The following is a 23,754-nucleotide window of genomic DNA, read 5'->3' as shown; positions in this document are numbered from 1 at the left end:
ATCATATTTTAATAAATCTATATCTTACTCCTGTTCTTCTTCTAGGAAATCTCATTTAAGATTCATTAGCAAAATTGTGTCAACAATGAAGAGAGAAACAAAGTAATCCACTAAACCATTGCAGAAGTCTTACATACAAGATATTATAGAAATGTTTCATAAAATAGAGAAACAACTAGATAGGTATCAACTCAGGCTATATCGGCAATACTGTACCTTACTTTACGAAATGGCTGATGTGTTTCCTTTTCTTTTTTTTTTTTTTTTTTTTTTTTTTTTACCTCTCCTTCCAACACTCAATTGCTGAGTGCAGTCATCAGCAACTTCTTCAAATATAATGCAGGACCTCATCACCTGTAGTGTTCTTAACTCAGTCATCCAGGGCACATAAGCAGTCCTGCAGTTGATGAGCATGCTGTCCTTTCAAACTTGACTTCATTTGTTGCCCTGAACTTACAAATCTACCCAGGCATCAGGACAACATCCATCTCCTGCAGCAATTGCATAGCCATCTTCCTGTCCAACTTAAGGAAGTCACCTTCCTGCCTTTCATAACTCTCCAGAGTCACACCCCTTGGACTTATCTACAGCTGCCCTTTATTTTGGTGCTCTGTATATCCCCTCCTGACCTACTCCCTGTGTCCTAAATCAAGCACTCTGAAGAGAACTTGTCCTTATTCAGTGGTTTAAATCATTGACTGACTTTATCAGACACCATATACTCAGCCCCCTGCACTGCTCTCCTCAGACATATTTTGATGTTCTCAATCAACTTGCAACTGAAATTGTTCATAAAAACAACAGCTTGGTGATAAACTGCAACATATTTACAACCCTAAAGTAAAACTTTCCAACAGGCTCAAGAACAATAATTCCTACTACTATTTTTACACATCAAAATAATGATAATTAGCTTTTGGATCTGCAACAAAAAGCAGATCCCTCAAAATTATGGAATTAGAGGTTTAACAGATAAACAGATAAATAATGTGAAAATATTTAAAAATAAGAGCTTATTTTCTCTGTGAAAGGCACAAACAGATCTGCTTTATTTGCTTGTTCTCAGCAAAAAGTTCTCAGAAGACAAAAAAAAAAAAAAGAAAAAAAGGAGAAGGAAGGAAACCTTCCACTGGAGTCACTGAAGTCTCATTTGGCAGCTTCACTGAAGTCTCTAGAGATGAATCACAAATAAAAACACTATTTATCCCAATTCCACATATGCTGTGCCTGCGCTGGCCAGGTTAAGAGGGTCATTCAAAACAAATGGTTGGAAAGCTCTCTACCCCATCTGAAGCCTTTTGAAAGCACAGATGACCAATTCCTCCTCTACTGTCATGTTTTTGTTCAGCTGACATCATAGATACCTGGAAACCTCTGCTGTAACTATGCTAAACACCAAAGACAAAACAACTCTCACAGAAAATAAAGAAGTACCAAATACAATGCCAGCATGATGCCATGAAGAGAAATACTAGCAGAAAAGCATTCAGCTACAACAACTGTCCTAATGCAAGCCCCAGCTACAAAGTTTGCTATTTTCATCTGCTCAATTACTATCTTTCTAACTTTTTCAAGTGGAGTAGGGAAATGAGTTTCAACTTGGATAAATAAGTGCAGTATATAGATGCTACAGAAGAGGATGACAGCAATAGTAAGCATAGGCTTACTCAGAGAAACTTCTCAACATGAATGCACTGTCCATAGTAATGCTATGTGTTACCACAGTCCATGTGGAACACAGTCTTTGTGGAAAATAATTCTTATCAGTAGCAACGCTAAGGAGTTACCTAGCTGCTGTAATTATGCTGAAGACTCCCTGAAGATTGAACACATACAAGTCCAAACAGAGAGGGAAAAAAACGTAGAGATCTGAAGGCAAACAATTATTTGACTTTACTAAAAAAAAATCTGGAGAAATCACTAATTGCTATGGAAGTGACTAAGGCAGGGAGACAACTAAACACATTCAGAACAAAATTACTCTTTTTTCTCCATTACACAAACTCTATAATTTGCTTCCTTACATCAGAGACCAACAGGGTACAGAGTGGGAGATGTGGGAAGTGTTTTACTTTGAGTGGCCACTGCCATGCTCTGTGCGTACGTAACACCATCCATGAAAAACTATGTTGGATTCTAATACAAGACTGAAGATAACTCAGTTCTCAGAGAGATCAAAAAAGATTAGGTGAAGTACGCTTATTGTGCATGCTTTCAAAAACACGCAGTAAATGCATTAAACTAACAGCAGCAGAAACACAAAAGCTTCCAAAAGGCCAAGTTTTTAAGGACCGTGTAAAATACTGTCAGAGAACAAGTATGCAACTGCATGAACAATTTGTCAGAAGTCACATTGAACATAGTTTAAAAAACCAAAAACTACATTCAAAGATATGAAACATTTGCTTTGGTTTAGAGAATTCCTTTAGAAAAGAAAGCACCCAAACCCCCAGCTCAGCAGCAGCAGATGCTTACATCAGGTGATGGATACCTGGACAGCAGGTATAGATTTTCAGAGATCATCACCTTGGAAGCACTAAACAATAAGATTAAAAGACAGACCAGCAGCCTAGACTGTTCTCTTTAATTATCACCTTCTCTCAAGTGGTATTTCACTGGAAAGTTTTCTTTGTCTCTCTTCCATTTGGCAACACACTTCTCGTTGCCAGTTTTACTCTCCACTTCCACAACACTACATCAAGAACACGCTGTTCTCCTTCCTTCTTTCTCCTATACTTTTATTTTTATACAAGATCTCCAAACCTCATAAAAGAGAGTAAACCACCACATTTGTTTTCTTCATTAGCTGCATGTATTCAGGTTTCCTAATTTCATTCACATCCCAAAAGTATGTTGCAAAGTTGTTCTATAGGAGCAGATGACAGACTTCCAGTCAAAAAGGAACTACTTTCATGAAGTTACGCAGAGCAAAAACCAAGTACTTGACACTGTTAATATCTCAAGTACTGTCAGAACACAACATTTAAAAATACTTCCCCTGGCCTCATAAAGAAAGCATTAACAGCAAAATATTTTCACCAGATCTCCTATGAATTACTTGTATTGAAATAAATCTCACTAAAGAAGAAATTACCTCGCCAGCTGCATGACTGCTGTTCTCTTACCTACAACACACCTGGCTTGGGACTGGAAGGTAAGAAACATTCTGTACATAATGGAGCTGCATGCACAATCTCACCACACAGCACTCGGTCAAGCATTAAAGGCTGCAAGCCAGTTCGTAACTTAGGTCAGGTAACCAAAAAAGTTTTTAAGCAAATCTAGAGAACATAGTGCTGAATTAAACAATAATGACTTGAGGCCTAAGGCATTTCTTAGGGATTAGCAACTAGCTGATGGAGCTGATGGCCTGAGGCACAGCTAAAGGCCAATAACCCCCAAAGATTCGTTAATACCCTAGGAAGTGGCGTGCACATCTATTATTAATGCTATTCACTGGAAAAAAAAGATTACGTTCAATGAGGCTGAAACACGTATATGGAGATATGTCCAAAATAGGTAGTCTATGCCAAAAAGTTTACCTCAATCAGAACGTTTAAATTATTGAAGATCTGCTGGACACCAGTCAGCGAGCAAGAATCACTCTCTAACTTGGAGCTCAATTTTGGACTTGAATTTAATCAGTTAAACCAAGAAGTAAAAGATAGATTCAACTTTTAACCTGATAAAGCTATTTATTCAGTAGAAAAGCTTAAACCTTAAAACCAAATGACTGTAGAGCATCCAGGACAAATGTACACATTGATTTATTTTTTTTTTTAAATGATCTTATTTTTAACTAAGTTTGTTATGCCAAATCTTTTGTCACTGGTCTCACAAGTATTACCCGAAAAGTAAAGAAACTGAATACTCCATACTCCTCGTACCTTTGACTGCTTTTTTCTCCTTGAGTCCTAACCAGCATCAACATTTGGTACCAAACTCGTGTACAATTACAATGTTCACTGGAAGGAGATTGTATTTTTACTGGCAGTAAATAAATTTAGTGACTAATTTGGATTGTGAGAAATCAGAAAGACAAACCTTAAAATCTGTCTCTCCCCATTCTCTGAATTAACTCCTTCAATCTGGAGGCTTTACGCGGCACATGAGGGCATGGGGCACTGGGGTTACACTCAGTACATAGGGTCTTCTTTGCCACTCTCTAACTCTCTTTTTTTTTTTCCTGCTACAGCAAGTGCTCTCCATGGACCATAGTTCCTTCACAAATATCCATGTGCAGGAACAGGTTCTCCACAGGGAGCTAGGATATCTGCTCTACCACAGAACACTGCCTGTTCCTCCTTTGACCTTGCCATTCCCCCTGTGGAATATTCTGTTTCTTTCTCTCTTTTGTTCCTTTCTCTCTCCCATGCAGTATTTGCTTCCATTCCAAAAGTTTTCACAGGGTTTCCATCATTCTGTTAGTCTCAACTGTGCCCTCCTTGCATAGGCAGATGCAAACTGCACAGAGCAGTACTGGCATCTTCCAACAGAGAACCTTTGCAGCACTTCTGCTACACCCTCCTGAAGCCTACACCCAATGCAGCTTTCTAATTGTTCTGCCCTCAAGATCTTCTTTCACTGTGAACATACATACAGAAGTTTAATCATAAAATCACTGTAAAATTATAAGAGCTGTACTCTTAACCACACAGGAAACAGTCCAACAGAAATTAAGCTGATACTCCCTGACATTTTTAACTTGTTACATTTGTGATCAGTGAAGACGTAAATGATTACCAACAATTACAGGTGAAAAAAATCCATTTCATGTAGCTTCAGATAGACAGCTAGGCATAAGTCAGGAGTCATACTAATGACAATCAAGGACTAAAGAATTTTGTTTTATTTCATAAATCTTCCAAGGTTTAAAGACAGCTCCAGAAAATCTAGAGATTTAAATTAATGAAAAAATGGCAACTGCTTCACTAAGCCAAACTGGTTTAGTAACACAGTTCAGAACAGTTTAATTTTCCAGAAATACACACTCACTTATGTTGATAAGAAATATATCTGCAAACAATTAGTGTAAATCTACAACTTAACTATCTCTTAAACTTCAAACAGGGGGGCAAGAAGAAGAAAGATATGTGAACAGTGTTAAAACAAACAAAAAACAAACAAAAAGCCCCAAAAAACTGACATTTGACCAAATAAGTTACCTGATTATCATATCTAAGAGACTGTGTTCCAACCAAAAATCTTATAGCATCTGTTTCTGCTGTCTGAGGTGTTAACGCTCGTGCCTAGGGAAAGAGAAAGCCATTAGAAGAGTCCAATTATTACAACCCATTAATTTCAGCAAAAATCTTTAAGCTCACGAATCAATCATTTTTAAGCATCATACTTTACAACTGTAATAATTTTTTTGTCATTTATGTCTATTTTGCTTAATACATTCTTCTACTATTTCTCACATTTGTAAAATACATGGAAGACATAAGTCTTAAACACTTAACTGGTCATTGCAAGAGCAATTACCCCAAATTAATTCTCCTTCATGAATTGCAGAAAGACAAAAACAGAAAAAACAAACAGTGGAACAATGAACTTGATTGTTAAGTATATTGAATATAATACAAAAAAAAAAAAAAAAAAAGCTGTTCATGTTGGAAGTCTCCCACCCATCACCACTCTCTTCAAACAATTCAGACTGAAGATGCTTGCATAAAAATGAAGGAATTCTTTTCCTCACCATCAAACATCAAGCTTAACAAAATTAGAAAGCAAAAATCTTTTCTATTTCAACTCCAGATCACAATGTATAAATTTAAAATACCAATACAGTGCTAGAATAGCAACTCAAAGATTTTCCTTACATAAGGCAAAACAGTCTAAACCCTTGTCTAACAGCAACAATAAGAGCAAAATCATTTTTCATAAAAGTACTCCTGACTCCATAAACAGCATATACAGTTCATATGCGAGACATAAAAACAAAAAAAGAGTTAGACAACATTTTGCTCCAGATTGAGCAGAAGAAGTTAAAAAAAACATAATGAGCTTAAAAAGTGTAAGCTAGTAGACCAACATTTACATGAGTGGAAAAAAGCACCAGGGAACACAATTCAGTGTTCAGTCTGTGTTCAAAATATACTCAAATGTAGATCTGAGATCAGTATGAACCTCTACTGATTTGTTTGTGCTCTCCTACGTACGTGGCATTCACCTCCAACAAGCGCAGACAGTGTTTCCAATTGACAGAAACAAGAAGAGTTCAACAAAAAGATTGCAGAAAAGCTTTTGCCTTAAACAGAATTTACATTTGCAGATCCCTAGCAAAGAGCTGCTTTTCATTTCAGACCTCCTTTCAATTATTTTGAATATAACACTAGAAGTAAGTCAACGGCTACGTATCTCTTTCAAGCAAACAAGTTTACTTTTGTTTCAGCAAGTTGAGCAGGAGGCCTCCAAATAACTTGAATAAAAATAAATAAAAAAACCAAAGAAGCTTCACACCCCTTTTAAAGCTGTTCAAGTAGATCTAATCTTTTTGCTACCAGGAATGAATCAGGTTGGATACAAATTGCCCAAAATAAGATTTCAGACTATTGTTTATTGTCTGTCATAAAGAACTACAGCTACCACAGAATACAGAGTTCAAGCTCATCAGTTGTTGACAAGTAAGGAAAACCTGAATCTTGAAAAAATTGCATTATGATGGACTGTCACGTACTTCCCGGACAAATATATGTATAAGTTTGTCTACTCTGAGTTACATTTAGAAAAACAAAATGTTTTTTCAACAGTGGAAATCTTGTGATGAATAAAGTCTTTGCATTTGGACTGCTGAGCAGAGTCTAGAAGAGCACCTAATATCTTACACAAAAGCATCCTTCCTCATGATTGCAGCTATTAGAAAATAAAAAGCAGAATAGAATGAGTATCCATTAATCTAAACCAATAAAAACCTTTTATAGAAAGCTAGTTATCCACAGAACACTAAGTTGCATATAGATCTGAAAGTAGTCTACTACTGAAAATACTAAAATTTTATTTACCAAGGAAATTGACATGCTGCATGGCGTTACATGAAGTAATTAGCTTCATTTTTGAAGAACATCTAAGACTAGGGGAAAAAAAAAAAAAAAAAAAAAAAAAAAAAAAATCAAGAAAAGAGTAAAATATTGTGATCTATGGAGAGCCTTCTGGTTACAAATTCAAACTTCACATTCTTGTAAATTTCACTCTCTGAAATCTCTGTGAAGAAACCTGCATGGCTTAGACCAAGTAGAGTTTTAAAAATTTGGAGCAATACTGCAGCAACCCAACTGTGATGAACTTTCCCAAATACTTTAACAGCCTAAAGGAAGTTCATAAACATACAGCCAAAAATCCCACCCACCTAACACAAAAGCAGATACTGCCTTTGAAAAGTAAACACCAAAGACTTCTCAATACTATCTGCCAAGGAAACTGAAGAAACCAGTGGCCTCCACACCTATGCATAGCTTCTCAAAGTGATTTGTTCCACAAAGTTAGGAGTTACACATACACAACTACAAAATAGAAAACCTAAGCAGTCTAACAATTATCAATTCCACCTGTGTTCTCTGAAAACAGAAGTATCTTCAGATGACAAGAGATGTGAGCAACAGTTGTGGTGATACAGGACACAGCACCACTGCACTCCAGAGGGGTTCCCAAACAGTGTCCTTTACATCCTACGTCTAGAAGTGGCTATTCTGCCTACACAGAGTCTCTCAAGGCAACAAAAACATTCTGAAGAAAAAAGGAGGTTGAGGTAGAGAATATGTGAGAGGCAGAGGGGTTTGGAGGAGGAACAAAGGAAAACAACCTTAAGATTCCAGTCTAAGGAATACTGTACAAGAATGCCATAACATGTTATTTTGTGCATAAATTAGAAACATCTTTTCCATGGCATATTTAAAAAAAAAAAAAAAAAAGAGCACCTGTTATAGTACAGTCAAAACTCAATTTTTTTTTTTTCCCCAAAGTAAGGAGTGAACTCAGATAGACAACTGAATAGACTATAGCTATGGTCACACTGAAGTTCACTATGGGTCACAGAAAAAAACTAGTCAAATATAATAAACTGGCATTTTCATTTATCACATCTTGAAGTGCTTCATAGCCAAAAATTACACACGTGGAGAGAGAAAACTACATAAATGTATACAAAAGTAAAAATTATAAAATGCATTCATAATGCATCATTTGTCCCCAAGACAGTAAAGCTATTATGCTTTTAGCAGCAGAAGTGCAAGCTGTGAATGAACTTTGAACAAAAATTATACCTTTACAGAAGCAGAAAGGAAAAACAAACAAAAACAAACAGCAAGAAAGACCAGCACCTCGCACAGAGACAAAAAGAAAGGATGGGGTAGAAACGAGTTACTTAAAGGTAGGCATAAGTAAGTTTTTTCTAGAAAACAGAAGCTTAGATTACTAATTTCACACCTTATCTAAAATCCAGTTCTAGCATTACTCAATGGATATGCTAGATTATTCAACACAGTCATCATTATTAGATATGCATTTTCACCAGCAATAAACAACAGCCTGCATGCTGTGCTCATCAAAACCCGCAGCAGCGGAGGTGACCTACTGTTGCTGTCACCACTGCTGAAACATCATCCACCACCTCACTGTGCTCACACCCATTGTTTGGTCTCCACAAACATTCAGCAAGCACAGATGAATGTTAGTGGATGCCATTTTTTCTGCATGGAGGTATTCAATTGCACGCGCCACATTTCCATGTCAGACACCATTTTGTCAGACTGCTCCTCTGCTACCATCTGTCACACAGTAACAAAATGTAATGGAATACAGGTGAGATGGTTCAACCTCTACTGCCATACCACCACCATCTGCCTCTGATGTCATGGGCCAGCATAATAAAATAGGCAGCATTACTTTCAGAGTAGCCCTCATATACGTTACTACGTAATATAGTTAATAAGTATCAAAACTGATTCTAATTTAATATTTTCATTAAAGCAGTAAAAAAAGAGCAATAAAAACATAAAACTAGTGGGATATTTGACCTTGGTTTTATGAAACTAATACATATATCAGGCTGCTCTGATGGAAGCGTTCGCAACTCTCACGGTGCTCAGAGACTTAAGAAACTTCTCCTGTGCTTCATCCTTGACAACAGTTGCTCAAAAATTTCTTTATTGACAAAAATCAATGACATAAATAAGGTATGACTGTGGATCGAGGGATATTTTTCTCTTACAAAAGTCTGGTACTGAGACATAGTCAGATTTTGGAGTTGAACATCTGATTGCAACCCTATAAATACATTTTAAAATAGAATGCATGTCAAATGAAAATGTAGTTGCAAATATACCAAAAATTGGTGTTTTTTGTTTGTTCATTTTGCAATCTTGAAACCTATCTGCAAATTCCTCTACAAGAAGGGAAGGCTGCATATTTTTCACTGTTCACAGAACTGTGCTTAGCCAATGTATCAATATGCATAAAATTATTTGCCACAACTAGAGCTGGCACTGCCCTGGTTGGAGCTCAGACAGCATTAATAGTGCACTGATGGTTTTGTTGTTGCTGAGCAATGGGTGCATGCCCAAAGCTAGGCCACCACCATGATGGTATGGAATGGCCACAGCACGGACTGTGCCAGGCTGCAGGTTGGATATGCATGGTCTGAAACATAAAGAAGGCTATTTTGGAACCATAATGCACCCAATCTGCACTTCGTACATAACTTCTCTCAAAACTTTCTTAGTTTATCTTTCTCCGTTAACCAAATCCACAAAGTCACTTCCTGAATTAGACTGTTACTATTTAGTGTGTTAATGTGCCAAGAAAAGAGTGGCTTGAGGAATCTCAATACTACTCCAGCACATACTTCTAGTTGATGTGCTGCACTGGTCTGATAGCAGCAAACAAAAAATACAGCCCTGAATATTTGAATATCTGCATTAAATGAGCTACAAAAATTCTCTTGGTTGTATCACAGGTGCCATTTGAAAATATAGTCAGTCTATTGAGCAGTGAAATTACAACAGAAGATGTACATCACATTTGGCTTGCAGTCCCCAAATTTCAAGGCAGCCATTTGACCACCTGCTTATGCTCAAAACCAAGAAATATATAGCTCCTTGCAAGGGCAGGAGAGAAAAAGGTTGGCTTTGCTGATGTCCCAGTCTGGAAGAAAAAAATCAAGAGGTTTTTTTCCTTCCTCCTCAAGAAAGCCCCAGGATAATAACAGCATAAATATTATGCCTGCCTTCTGGCCTATTCTCCATTTTCAAGTAGGTACACTTTGATCTTTACCTAGATAGGACAGCCTTGTTCCTCCCTTCCCAGCAGGAGACTCTCCAACCATCAGCTGCAAAAAGCTGCATCAAATCCATCAGTGAAGAGGTTGGCAGCACACGTGCCCAGGTGACCCTCAGTGCTCTGACAGCTGCCTTCTCAAACTCGTTCATAGCATAACAATTCCCACCACAAACACATTTAGTGCACTGACCCTATTGCACAGGCTGACAGGTTCTGCAAACCTTCCCAGCTACAAAAATAACCCTTGCACAAAACCTTGCATCACACAATCATCCTTAGAAATCCCACTTTCACACTGTCACTGTATACTTGTAACAAAGCTTAAAAGTAAATATCTTTAAGAGCTCTTCAAACTCACATAACTATAGCTTCATAGCGTCATTAGGCTGTACCATACCTAATAATACTTCGATCCTGCTAATTGCTTAAGGGTCTTAAAAGAAGTAGTATCCATTTAGTCCAATTCAAGTATTAAGATCTTTAGAAGATTACTTAAGAGAGCTTTGTCATATACTTTTTTTTTTTCTTCTTCTTCCTCTCAATTGAATCTTTGAATCCAATACTATATTTGGCTTTGTATACGATGTCCTCTCAGGTGAAATGCTGCCATCAAGAAGAGACATGAAAGGGGAGGCAGATACAAAAACTCGTGAGAGAACATCCTTCCAGCCTGGACTACAATATACAGGACTGGCACTCATAAGGCAAATAACATAGGGAAAGAAAAAAGATTGAGGAAAACAGTAGGAATTTTACTAAGCCATAACCATTCAGTTTCTTGAATCAATATAATTTTCAAACTAAATTCTGTAAAGATATCACTAATGCTATACTCAGATTATTATCTTAGTTCTGTTTAGGCAACTTTCTTCTATCCCACAAGGGATTGAAAAGGCTCTCCCAAGAAGAAAACCTCGCTGCAAACGCAAGCCATAACCTCTGCACTTCCCATAATGGCAGCATCACTGAACCTGAGAGGATGCAGAGGTTCCCTGGATGCTGCACAAGTGGCATGCAACACCCTGAAAAGCCCCTTCCCTTCCTTCTTCTTTTTCTATGAATCTATACCTGCTTTCTACTAAATCATTACAGCTATTCTCAGTACATACTAATTTTAAACACACACACACACGCACACACACACAGTGCAAGACCTGTGGCCAACTCCATGCCAGTTAGTATCTTGTACTGCTTTAAGATCTATTGTAAAGTCTCACTTCACTTCATGGAAATTAAGAGCCACCTTACTCCATCAAACAGGCAAAAGCCCTAAACCAATGGTCTGTGTACTCTAGGTTAGAAAGCAAACATAAGTCAACTCCAGCCTGGAAATATATGAAGCAGATTACTTCAGTAACAAAAAAATAACAAGGTCACAAAACAGCTGAGGTGGGAAGGGAGCCTTGAAGCTCACCTGGTCCAGTCCTGCTCCAGCAGGGACATTCAGAGCACAGAGGCCAGCATTACGTTTAGGTGGCTTTTGAACATCTCCAAGGAAATACTGCAACATCTCTGGGCAACTTGTGCCAGTGATCTGTCACTGGAACAGCACAGAAGCATTTCCTGGTGGGACCCATTTACCACACTATCATAATTTAGGTTATTAGTGAAGCTTGGTAAGATTCAGTACAGAAGGGTTGTGCTTCTAAAACGAAACGTTCTGCATCTACTGTTGTTGCCTCATATTTATCATAAAGATCCACAGTCACACCACTAAGTCCTCAATTCATGTGGCTTCTCACCCATTATCTATTTCTTTGAATTTATTTTCATTTTGACTACAATTGGAGCATAGAACAACTAGGGTGAGTCTTTGTCAGATTAAAAAAAAATCATGAAAGAATTACACATCCTAAAATTGATGTATACTTTTCATGTTTATGCAATGTTCACATAGCTACAGCAAAGATACAGCAAAGAAAAAACAGACTACATTTTGAGGGCAATATGAACAGAATAAATAGCACAAGAAAAATCTGCAGCCATCTGATAAAAGAAGGGAAATTAAATAGGTTGAAAATTAAACTAATCCTGCACAAAACAGAATTCAACAATTTACTTGATCAAGTTCTTCAAAGTAGTTTCAAACAGCAAGTGCTTATATGCTAGTACGAAGGCTCAGGATTTGTATATTTCATTTACATTTTCATGTGTCTGAAATGTGAGTGATATAGCTCTGCCAACTAAGATATTCTTATTCCATTAGGTCATATTTTCATGAAAACCAAATAAAAAAAGACAGTATTTGCATGTTATTCTAATCTACCTTTCTTATACTGATACCTAAACATACACACACACAAAAAAAACCTTCAAAACTGACCAGAAATTATGCAGAAATATTTTTATTGCAAGTGAGTTAGCATATCTGCTAACTCTGATGGATAGAAGGAATTAGCTTCACATTCATAAACTTAAAAACCATGCTATACTGAAGATCAAACACATACTTACAACAACCACATTTCCTCAGGCAGTAGCCCAAATCAGATTGTTATTGACTCCTGGAGCCAAACACAGGTTGGACTAATCTCTAGTGCAGCTTCTAGATGCCCTGGGTTTGTGACATATAATTATTTACAATTGAAGTAGAAAGATTCTTTCCTCTCTATAAACGCTTTACCATTTCATATCTCAGCTTTGAGTAAGCTTGTCATAGAGTTGAAGGAAATATTATTGGTAACTGAAAGTAAAAAGAATAAAAAGCCAGACTTAAGCAACAAAAGAAAAATTCTTTAAACATGCTTTAACAGAAAAGTTATTCTGAAGTCACAGTGTTTCTGACACGTACACTGGAAAGAAGCAGTCATAAACCATCTTTCTTATTCCCCATCCCCTCTCTAAATGCTCTGAATTAAGTGTAATTCTTTTTGATTACCACCACCTTAGTGCTTTTTCTTCCCAATCCCATCAGAGCTGTTACACAGATTGCAGAAGGGAAGAGGTCCACAAGAGATGTGTGATTTGAAAGGCTGAATAGTGCAAGCCCATAAGCAGGCAGCAGACAGGCTAGATTTCCTATATTTCTGAGAAATTTGTCATTATAAGACCCCCAGAAAGAAGCTATGAACTTTACTAAATAGAGGACATATTCCATTCTACAAGAAAGATTTAAGTTTTGTTAATCTTTAAGTACAATCTACACACAAAACAGTGGCGTATTACCAGACTTCAGTAGATTTAACTTGTGGTGTAGGTCAGTGCTACACATCAGCTCTTATATGAGAGGAAAACCACACAGATTTTCTTCTAAGACAGACCTATGTGTGTAGTCAGCATTACAGAGCATGCACTTCAGTAGATAGAGCACCAAACTTCATAAACAGAACCTTCATACGCTTCCAGAACACTTACCATAAGCATTCAAGTAATGAAAAAAATGCATGTAATCATATATTTATGATTGCTTTATATTACTGAATAGATGTAGAATGAAGACTTTGCTCTGTAAGTTGCAGAAGAAATACAGGCTCTCCTATTAGTGCTGTAACAGCAATAGGAGTAGGGCAGTTGTTGCTAGAGAGAGCAGCTGAGTAAAACCTTATTGTGGGAAGGAATAATGGGACAGCATTGCTCTCATCAACCTGGCTACCTTACTGGGTGTTTCCCTTACAACTTGTAGGAACTGCACTATGAGACTGTATTATTTCATTACAATCAATAGGTTCATAAGGTAGAGTAGGGCAGTCCAGGAAGAGGCTCCATCCTTATAGACAAAATCACACAACAGCAGTAGTTAGAAGGGTCCTCTAGAGACCACCTAGCCCAACCCCCTGCTGAAAGCTGGTTCCTACAGCAGATCACGCAAGGAGACATCCAGGCAGGTCCTGAATATCTCCAGAGAAAGAAACTCCACCACCTTTCTGTGTTGCCTGTTCCAGCACTCTGCCACCATCGCTCTTCCTCATGACAGTATGGAACTTCCTCTGTTGCAGTTTTTGCCTTGTCGTGTGGCTTCCCACCCTTGGAATCAGCCCTAAGGATATGGGTTAATCTGTCATGGAGGACAGGCAAAGAGAGAGGGAAACAGCAAGAGACACCTACATACACCATATTGCTTTGTAGTTAGATATAACCGCATACAATTCACAACTTCTTATGAACTTCTATGCTCTACCCTCAGAAGGCCATTTGGAAAGAAAAAAAAAAAAAAAAAAGAAAAATAAATTCTGAAATGGGAAAAACAGCTAGAACCTACAGGAGACTGCTGGCAACTTATCGGCCCAGCACAAAAAAAAAAAAAAAAGGCTGCTAGAGAAGCAGACAAGAAGCTGACAAGGAAGCAAGGAAGCAGGAGACCCGGCAGCCCGGTTGAGCACGTCTGCCCAGGGCATGCCGGGGACACCGCCACGCAGCGCGGCGGAGGCGCAGCCTCCAGCCCGCCAGCGGCCTAGGGAGCGGCACGGCGGCTCCCGCAGCTGCCGACAGCGAACCGACCCTCCGCCGCCCGCACCCACCTGAAACTCCAGCCCGTAGATCACCGGCGCGTCGTCCTCCATGTCGGCACGCAACGCCCGCCTCTCCCCGCCGCTTCTTTCTGGCCCTCGGCGCTGCCCGTCGGCCGCTTCCTGGAGCGGACCCGGCGCAGCCGCACTGCCGCCCGGCGCAGGCGCAGTGGGGAAAGGCAGCGGAGGCGGCGGCGGGCTAAGGGAGCCGGGCTGGACGGTGAGACGGCCGTGGGGCGCGGGCCTGCAGGAGGACGCAGACGCCGAGGAGGAGGGTATGTGCCGGTACGTGCGGGTACGTGTCCGCAGCGCTGCGTTGCGCCGATGAAGGCAGCGGGGTGGCCGCGCCCACTTTGCAGCGCCGGGGGGACCCCGCGGAGGCCCCGTAACCGGCAGGGGAGGAAGCAGCGCTCCGCGGTAGCGGTGGTGATGGCCGGGCTGAGCCGCGAGCTCCCCGCCTGCGCCGGATTAGTCCTTGCGGCTGTCCTGCTGCGTGTGCTTAGGTGGAGGCATCTGCCAGCGAATCCCAGCGGTTGGGGCTTGCTCAGAACGCCGCGGGCTGAAGAGAGACTTTTTGTGATTTTTGTTCCGTGGGCAGATCTTGAAGGAAGAATGTCAGATGGTGAAATGACTGTGCTTTTAAAGCGAGAATTACAGTGTTCGTTTGATACGTAGTTATTTGGAGTGACGAAACTAATTCCTGCATGTGGTTTCTCCCTTCAGCTGCCATGGAGAATAGTGTGAGCAATGCTAAGGATGCTCGGAGCGCCTTGGATGAAGAGGACAGAGGAAATACAACTCAGCAGAAAACTCAGGAAGAAATCCTCTTTCACGAGGAAACCATTGATCTTGGTGGTGATGAGTCTGAAGGGAATGAAACGGTATCAGAAGATTCAAATAACTTTATAGATAAGCTTAATGAACAAATGATGGAGAGTGTCATTATTTCAGACTCTCCAAACAACAGTGAAGATGACACCGGTGAACTTGGTTGTCTGCAGGAGATTGTAGAGCAAATGGAAGCGAAGGATAACCAAAATACTCAAGCAGAAGTGGGTAAAGAAGAGCTTTTAAGTAATGAGAGTGAAACTGAACATGAAGAGACGCCCAAAGATATCTCTGAGATTGGAACTGATGATCAGGCATCTTTAAAGGAAGAGTCAATTCAGGAAACAGAGAAAGATGAACCAAAGTTGGGAAACAACATTCCCGTTGAAGCAAAGCCAAATGGTATTGATGAAAGCAAACCAGATGACCAGATATCATCACCCAGTACTAGCAGCAGACCATCTGCTGAGGCTGAGCCTATCCCTGTGTGTACTATTTTCAGCCAAGCAAACAATGCTAACGCTCAGCCACAGTTGTTCCTGCCTGATGGCTTCGAGCCTCAGATGGTGAAATCTCCTAGTTTCAGTAGTATCATTGAGACTCCAGTGAAGTCTAATACACAGGTGGTTCAGCCCAGTCCTAGTCTAAGCAAGTTCTTTGGTGATACTGTTAACACTAATACTTTAGCTTCAGATTTTTTTGACTCATTTACTACATCCAATTTTATTTCTGTCAGTAATCCCAATGCGAGCTCTTCAGTTCCAGAACAGATGTCCTCTCTGTCAAATGGTGGAGAAAGTTCCTGTGCTCAGACCAACCCTACTTTCTCTGTAGGAAATGGGAGACCTGAAGGAAGTGGTCCTCAAGCATCCCTAGAAACAACGCAGTCCCCCAAACCATTCTCACAAATCCAGGCTGTATTTGCTGGGAGTGATGACCCATTTGCCACAGCCTTAAATATGAGTGAACTAGACAGAAGAAATGATGCATGGCTTCCCAGTGAGGAAACCAGAAATGTTCTCATCTCAGTTGCCACACAACAATACAGTACTGTATTCATAGACAAAGAGAATCTCACCATGCCTGGATTAAAATTTGATAATATCCAGGTAAGAGTCTGTGGTTGTACTTTGGTTGTTCATTGTATTTTAGAAATACTGAATAAGAGCTCTCCAAGAATGCGTTTAGTGTAGTGCTTTGTTGCCAGCTGCCCTCTTGTACTACTCCCATCCTCACTAGAAAATTTAATTTACTGCCTACTAGTGCCTGTAAGGGCTAAAACGTAAGCTGAGTTAAATTTATTTGAGATATTGGAAACCAGTATTGACAGCATACATAAAATCCAAAGCTGGATCCAGGTATAAATCTACGTGTACAAAAGCATGTAAGTGGAAAGAAGACATTACAGTATGTCAGTGTAACACATTTCTATGGTAAGACCTGATGCAAAATCAGCAAGGGGATCAGAGGGGCTCCCTTCTGCTTTTTTTTGTTATTATTTATAAGCAAACATGTCAGCGTAGTCCACCTGTGAGGTTCTCTATGACTACATGAATTGCATCACATCCAGTTACTGGTTTTCAGTGGCCTAACTGTTCTCTTTCACAGGCCAGACATCCCTTGGTTTGCTGTCGTTGTTCTGTATTATTGTCGGGCTTTGAATTAATTGCATATTTAATTGAAACTATAATTATGAAGTACTCAAGATGCCAGCTAAAGCATTTTGGAGGCATGTTTTTAATGTTAAATCAGTTTCCAATAACATGCATTAAAGTTTTGGTATGAGTATGCATTTGTAAACAGGAGGGATTCCAAATTTTAAAAGGGGCAGAAAGAGACAGGACAAAGGGGAATGGTTTTAAACTAATAGAGAGATTTAAATTAGATGTTAGGAGGAAATGTTTCATTCCATGGGTGGTCAGGCACTGGTACAGCTGCCCAGAGAGGCTCTGGGTGCCCCAACCCTGGAGGCCTTCAAGGACAGGTTGGATGGGGCCCTGTGCATCCTGAGTTGGTGGGTGGCAACCCTGCCCATGGCAGGGGGTTTTTAACTGGGTGGTCTTTAAGTTCCCTTCTAACCCATGCCATTCTATGATTTAAGCATATTTGAGTTTCATGATTAGCTTCTGAAATCTCCAAAAGTAGTACACAGAACTGCAGTGGTCTTGGGCTGCAGTTAGGGAGATGCTGAGAAATAGATAGCTGAGCAGAACTAGAATGTGAAATTGAGGCACAAGAGTACCACATACAGAATTACTCAGTTTATTGCGAGCAAAGCTGGAAGTAGACCATGTATTTGGACTTGTCTTCCTCCTAGCTGCTCCATTGTGCAAAATGTAGAGTTAATGTTTCTGACTCGGAAATCTGTATGTTAAATGTCTGTCTCAGCTAGTCTCATTTCTTCAAATTACTGATCTGCTTCAATAGCCTAAATTCTCTAATTCCAACGGTTATATATTGTTATTGTCTGGTTCTTTTGGAATTAAAAATACTTGTTTAATTGGTTCTATGATATTTTTTTTTCTTCTACTTTTTTTTTTTTTTTTTCCTGGTGGATATTTAAAGTCAGTTGTTTGTGTGCCACTTTATCTGTTATAAATATCAGGTAAAATTTTGCTTTGTAATATTTCTGAAAGGCATTTTGTAAGTTATGTGAAAGGTATACTGTGCATGTGTATATATAGAGAGAGTTATGCACCAACCCTTTGTTGCCAGCTCTGAAGGGCATGTGTATATGTATAGTTAATGTAGTGATTTGAAGGATCTGAAGGAAACAAATAAGCTTGGGTATTTTCGTACTAATTGGAACCTAAACATTAGAAAAAAGAATCTAACCAAGAACGCATAGTAAGTCTAGGAATTTTCATTCAAGTACTGCAAATATCTATACATTTGTGTTCATTTCACGCAGAAAGTACTGGAAGGTGAGTGTTTCTCAAGTGACAAAGATATGTTGCTTGCCTTCGTTTCGATATTTTGTTTTACCAAAATAATGTTTAAAAGCATCTCATTGTGTTTCTTCTTTTTTTCTGCCATGAACACAAAGGGAGATGCAGTAAAAGACTTAATGCTCCGCTTCCTAGGGGAGCAAGCTGCAGTGAAGAGACAAGTTCTAAATGCCAACTCTGTTGAACAGTCATTTGTAGGCTTGAAACAGCTAATTGTAAGTACAAATGTTCATAATTTAATATATATTAAATGTCATGCTTCCCTCAACATTACTGATAGCTAATGAGTGTGAGAAGGAAATTAAAAAGTGTATATTAATCTGTTTGTGGTCCTGCAGAAGTACTAACCAAAGTACAGTAATTTTCTTAATGGGAATGAAACTGGTATTTAAATACTGGTATTAATGGATGTAGTAATTTTTTTTTGTATGCGAAAGTTAGAAACAAGGCAATTTTAAGATACTGTGAGTTTTGTCAGCTGTTAATGTTTACACAGTGTAAACGGTTTCAAAATAGATTTTAATAGCTTTTTTGTTCATTTCCATATGCATTCTTGATGTTTTTGCAGTAGTGTTTTGCAGAAGGTTAAGATGTACCATTAACGTGGTAAGCAAAGCTGAATTGGTAGTTTCAACTGCTTTTATTTTTTATTTCAAAGCAGGAAAACTACACTAAAATGCTTCCAAATGAAGGTTTATTTTTCTGTAGAGAAAGGTTCTTTCAGACCTTTCAGTAGCTGCGTCCAGCAGCCTCGTGAGCTTTGCCTTGTTCTTTCAACTACTGGGTTCCATGTGAAACTCATCACTATTAAATGGCTGAGCTGAACTTAATCTCTTGAGATGTCAAAATGTTTCAGGCTTATTTTATTTCTGAAAAAAATGAATGAAAAATTACTGAGGAAAAGCACTTAAGAATTGTGTTATAACAATTTGTATTTAGCATTTAACATTTCATAGTTTAGTTGCATTACATTACATGTAAAAGCTTTAAAGAAGACTTTGTCACGTTTAGAAGATTCTAGGTAGTATCTTCAAATGAATTCAGATTTAATTCTTGAAACTAAACCTGGAAAAACATACTGTGGTCTCCATCATAGAGATGATTTTTCTGTCTCTCTCCATGTTCTGCTTAACTGGAGAGTTTAGAGGGAAAAAAAAATGTCATTAAGAAATCTTGTCTCCATCTGTGCCAGAGAAGGAAAGGGCTTTTTTCCCCACATTTGCTCTTTTGTTAGAGTCAGTTTGATATACAGGGAGAAACAAATCTTTCTCTATTTGGCCCAGTAGCTTTGTCCACGCAAATTGTTTTGTGCTGCAAGCTATCTTATACCTTAAGTACAGTGCTGCCGTGGGTATCATTTTAGCTTTGAGTGTGCACTTAAGCTTCATAAGAGCATTATTATGACTTTGCAATTAAAGCAGAGTGTACAGGAAGCATTGTGCTGCTGTCACATCTTTTACTACCTGCAGCAGATCTCTTTTAAAATTTATCTCATTTGACAGCGTTTTCTTTTTGTTTTGTAAAATTGAAACCAGCCATTCTGCCAGAAGTCAGTGTTCTTCAGTTTTCTGGGCTTCCAACTGTTAGCTGATGGCTGAGTGTGGAATACAATGAATTCTCAGTTTTGTTTGTAGAACTTTGTTTTTTATTATAAGAATTAATTTGGTTTATTTGTTCCTTGCTAATATGACTGTGTTGTTGTTTTCTTTTTTTGTTTTTGTTTTCTGAAATTCTTAATGTAGAAAACTTATTTTCGTTTGGCAGCAGTCTGAACAGTAATAAGTATTTTTGAACTTTCTTAGAACCATTAAATTTCTGTAATAGATTATATTACCTAGAAAGCTGAATGCCAGGCCAAAATAAGTATAAGAAGTGCTTCTTTAGCAACCACCAATTTTATTGTCTTTGAGCGAATTCCTGACAAAACATATTCAGGGAACGTTATGTTTTCATATAAAGGGCCACTTACAGGGAATATTCTAATTAACATCTGGATAAAATCTGGAGCTTGAGTTCAGTCTGTTGCAATTTGGAATACTGCTACGCAGTTCCCACAAAAACAGGATTCTTCCTTACCTGTTTAGTATCCATATGAATTACACATCAACGTAGAAATTAATGAGATCACTTCTGTCGTATAATTTAATTCCTTTCTGCAATGGACAACCACGCAGTAAGGTCTGTTTCAGAGGGGTCCACACACAGAAAGGAGAAAAACAGACTTATGTGTGAGTATGGAGCTAAATTCTATCCTATTATTTAAATGTGTACATGTGAGTTAGTGTCTCAACTCTGAAGTCAAAAGAGATCAAATCAATACAGTTACTGGAAACACCTAAACTTAGATGTGTAAATGTGGAGTCCCATGTAACACGCCCAAGAACTGTAGGAAGATGCTGTAAAAAGACACCAGTAGCCACTGGAACTAAAAGTAAATGCTGAGTCCTTTTAGGTTTGCTAGGTTAAAATGCCCCAGTGACTGCATTCACTCAGAGTTGTAATGATTGTGACTTCTGTTTCATGTTGCTTTTTAAATTATTTTGTTGATGTTTCCTTCCTCTCTACTGTTACTTTGTATGGAGAGACAGCAGTGACATTTCTATTTCTCAGATTTTTTTGTATCTTATTTTTAAAGGCAAAATTTTCTGATTTCTGCTAGTTATCCCATAATAGGTACACTGGCTCAACCATCCTACAGCTCTTCTTGGTATCTCTTTCTACTGAATCTAGCACTGTCTCACTGTGACTGTCTAGAACTCAGAGCAGTATACTGTACATGTTCACATACATGTTTTTTACATGTTAATAACTATGTTTTACCTCTTCTATTATTCTGATACCATAAACTATGTGATCCTTGAGTAGTGATATCCTTCTTTATATTGACAATACTTTCTGTATTATATCTGCAAATAGAGATACCAGCTCCATTCAGCAGGATCACAAGAGAGTACCTCAGATTGATTCCAGTGTACATCGTGTAATGTATACATAATTTCTTAACCTTCCATATGAAAGTTCTAATAAAAAATTTCTACAAGTTAAAAGACAAATTTGTGGAAACAATGAAATTAGTGTTTGCAGCAAAGAATGTTGATGACTGAGATTGTTTTGGGTGGATCATAATATAAAGTGCGAAAGTTGCTTTAAGGACAGCTAGTTGTCAGATGATGAATGCAACCTAGAAGATAGTTGGCTGAATTGCCAAAGGTGCACCAACAACAGCAGTGTTGTTCCTGAGGCAGATAGCTGTTCACCACCAACTGAGCTCCATTTGTAAAATCGGACTAGCAAAAGTGTTTGTTTGGTATGAATCTGGTTTCTGGTTGTTTGGGTGAGATTTGTACCCACTGCTGTATAGCTGCTCTGTTGAACAATTGCACTTTGACAATTTAACAGATAACTGAAAACGTGCTCCTAGTAGAGTTATGGTAGAGATGATGTGCACTTGAAGCAGTTTTGCAACTCTGAGGCTTTAAAGGGCTGCAGGAGAAAAAAGAAAATATGAGTTTTTAATTCCTGAAATGTTTTATTAATTTGGTATAGGAAAAGGCATTTACCTCTGACAGAAGTACATGTAGTAGCCTGTCTTCACAGCCTTGCTTTCTTTTGCACCAGCAAATAAAAATTATGCATACGAAAGCAAGTTGTGATTATGCCAGTTCTTATTCCATATTTTACAATAAGTTTTTTACCCTCGTTTGAACAAATAGCATGGTGTTTCTTACTAGAGACCTTTCTGATATTTTGAGCTGTAAGGTGTTTGCACTAAACAAACCTAAAATAAAACCTGTGCATTTTGCTGCAATAAATATGCAATGATTGCTCTAAGTATGCAATAATTTCTTCAAGTTGCTAGACCAGGAAAGGGTTACTAGCTACATTTTCTTAACTGATGTGAAAGTGTTCTACCAATGTAATTTACAGGGGAGAAGAATGTCATAGCTAGTGGAGGAGGACATTTTAATCACTTTAATGGTGTTACATGTAGAGTTAATGACTCCCTTTGAGTCTATTTTCAAAGGAAAAAAAACATATAGAGTTACTTTTGCATGTGATTAATGTTGTGTTCTTGCATATATTTTCAATTATAACAAACTTAGATGCAGTAGTATGGCATACATATTTAATAAGTTAGAAATTCTCCTTAAAAATAAAGGGCTTTTGTATTCCTCTACTTCTAAATCAGTCAGTAATTTACAGCGTTTTTGTAGCTGATTGAAGAAAAGATCAGAGTCTCCACAAACAGTGCAAACAGTAGTTGGGGGCTTGAGAGGATTAAGGAGGGAAGTCGAATATCTACCACTAAAAAATATCTATTTGTTGGATAAAATTTCAGTAGCTTACCTCTGACTCGCAGTTGTTTTCCTTATAGTCTGGATAATGTTATAAATTCTCTTTCTGTGTCAGGTGAGTTCACTTGTAATTGAACACATGTTCTGCAAATAACCTGTTCATATCTTCTTTCATAGTTTTACCATTTGTTCTCTTTTACGTGACTTTCTTTGATTGACAGTAGAATTCCACATGGGTATTAGTCCTTGTTGTTGCATCACCTCAGCTTCACTGCTTTCATTCAGGAAAACACTGTACAGTATTGTATACAAAGGATAAATTAGAGTACTTCTGCAGTCATGTGCTTTCTTTGTTCAACTGGAGTTCAAAACATCAAGCAAAATTGGCCTGGAGGAGAAGGTTTCTAGGGAGCAGTTACCTGTGAGAGGGTGGTAGCTATTTGGCAGGTTTGGGATTGGTTTTTTTTTCATTTTTTTTTTAATATGAATATATAAATATATTCACAGGAGAATGAAAACACAGTCTTTCACGTATAGTGAAAATTCTGATAATTAAAGTTCTTTGGACATTTAACTGAAGAGGAAAATGATAAAAAATATTTTCCTTTTTTGGCTTGGATTGGGTCATTTTACTCAACTGGAAGGTTTGTTTTCTTTTTTTTTTTTTTTTTCCATTTCTCATTCTAAAAAACATAATGCCTAAGTATTATTCTCGTATTTGAACTATTGTAGCATTCTAGGTAAGCTTCCATGGGAGAGCTGCACTTTGTGACCAGCAGACAACTCTAATTTTGGAATCATAAGGAATTCTGTTTCATTTTGTACCAAAGACTTCTTTTACAGTGGTCATCTGACTTTTCCTGGCTGTCTCCTACTATACAGAAAAACTGGTTTTTGTTTGTGTCCAGAATAGGATTTTTAAAATTGTAGTGTTTTAATTTCTCAGCAGTGTTCCACTATTAC

General features: G+C 38.2%; 2 protein-coding genes across 6 annotated transcripts in view; one reads left to right on the top strand and one right to left on the bottom strand.

Annotated features, from left to right (window-relative positions):
* The window catches only part of EIPR1 (EARP complex and GARP complex interacting protein 1), a 69,452-nt gene extending 54,612 nt beyond the window's left edge, over positions 1–14,840 (bottom strand). For all 4 annotated transcript variants that reach the window (XR_007375049.1, XM_048935932.1, XM_048935933.1 and 1 more), the window contains exons 1-2: positions 14,733–14,840; positions 5,166–5,249 (exon numbers count right to left, since the gene is read on the bottom strand). Coding sequence is in view for 3 of the 4 variants with exons in the window: in XM_048935932.1 (XP_048791889.1) it covers positions 5,166–5,249; positions 14,733–14,774 (126 nt within the window). In the remaining variant the exon portion in view is untranslated. The remainder of the gene's footprint in view (positions 1–5,165; positions 5,250–14,732) is intronic.
* TRAPPC12 (trafficking protein particle complex subunit 12) overlaps positions 14,773–23,754 on the top strand; it is a 45,889-nt gene continuing 36,907 nt past the window's right edge. The window contains exons 1-3 of one of the 2 annotated variants that reach the window (XM_048935922.1): positions 14,773–14,995; positions 15,444–16,657; positions 18,595–18,711. In XM_048935922.1, the coding sequence (XP_048791879.1) occupies positions 14,773–14,995; positions 15,444–16,657; positions 18,595–18,711 (1,554 nt within the window). Of the gene's footprint in view, positions 15,006–15,443; positions 16,658–18,594; positions 18,712–23,754 lie in introns of both variants that reach the window. The other variant, XM_048935923.1, reaches the window with a different exon arrangement.

This window comes from Lagopus muta, chromosome 2 (assembly GCF_023343835.1).
Source record: "Lagopus muta isolate bLagMut1 chromosome 2, bLagMut1 primary, whole genome shotgun sequence".
Classification (NCBI taxonomy): domain Eukaryota; kingdom Metazoa; phylum Chordata; class Aves; order Galliformes; family Phasianidae; genus Lagopus; species Lagopus muta.
This window is presented reverse-complemented; position numbering and strand designations above follow the sequence as displayed.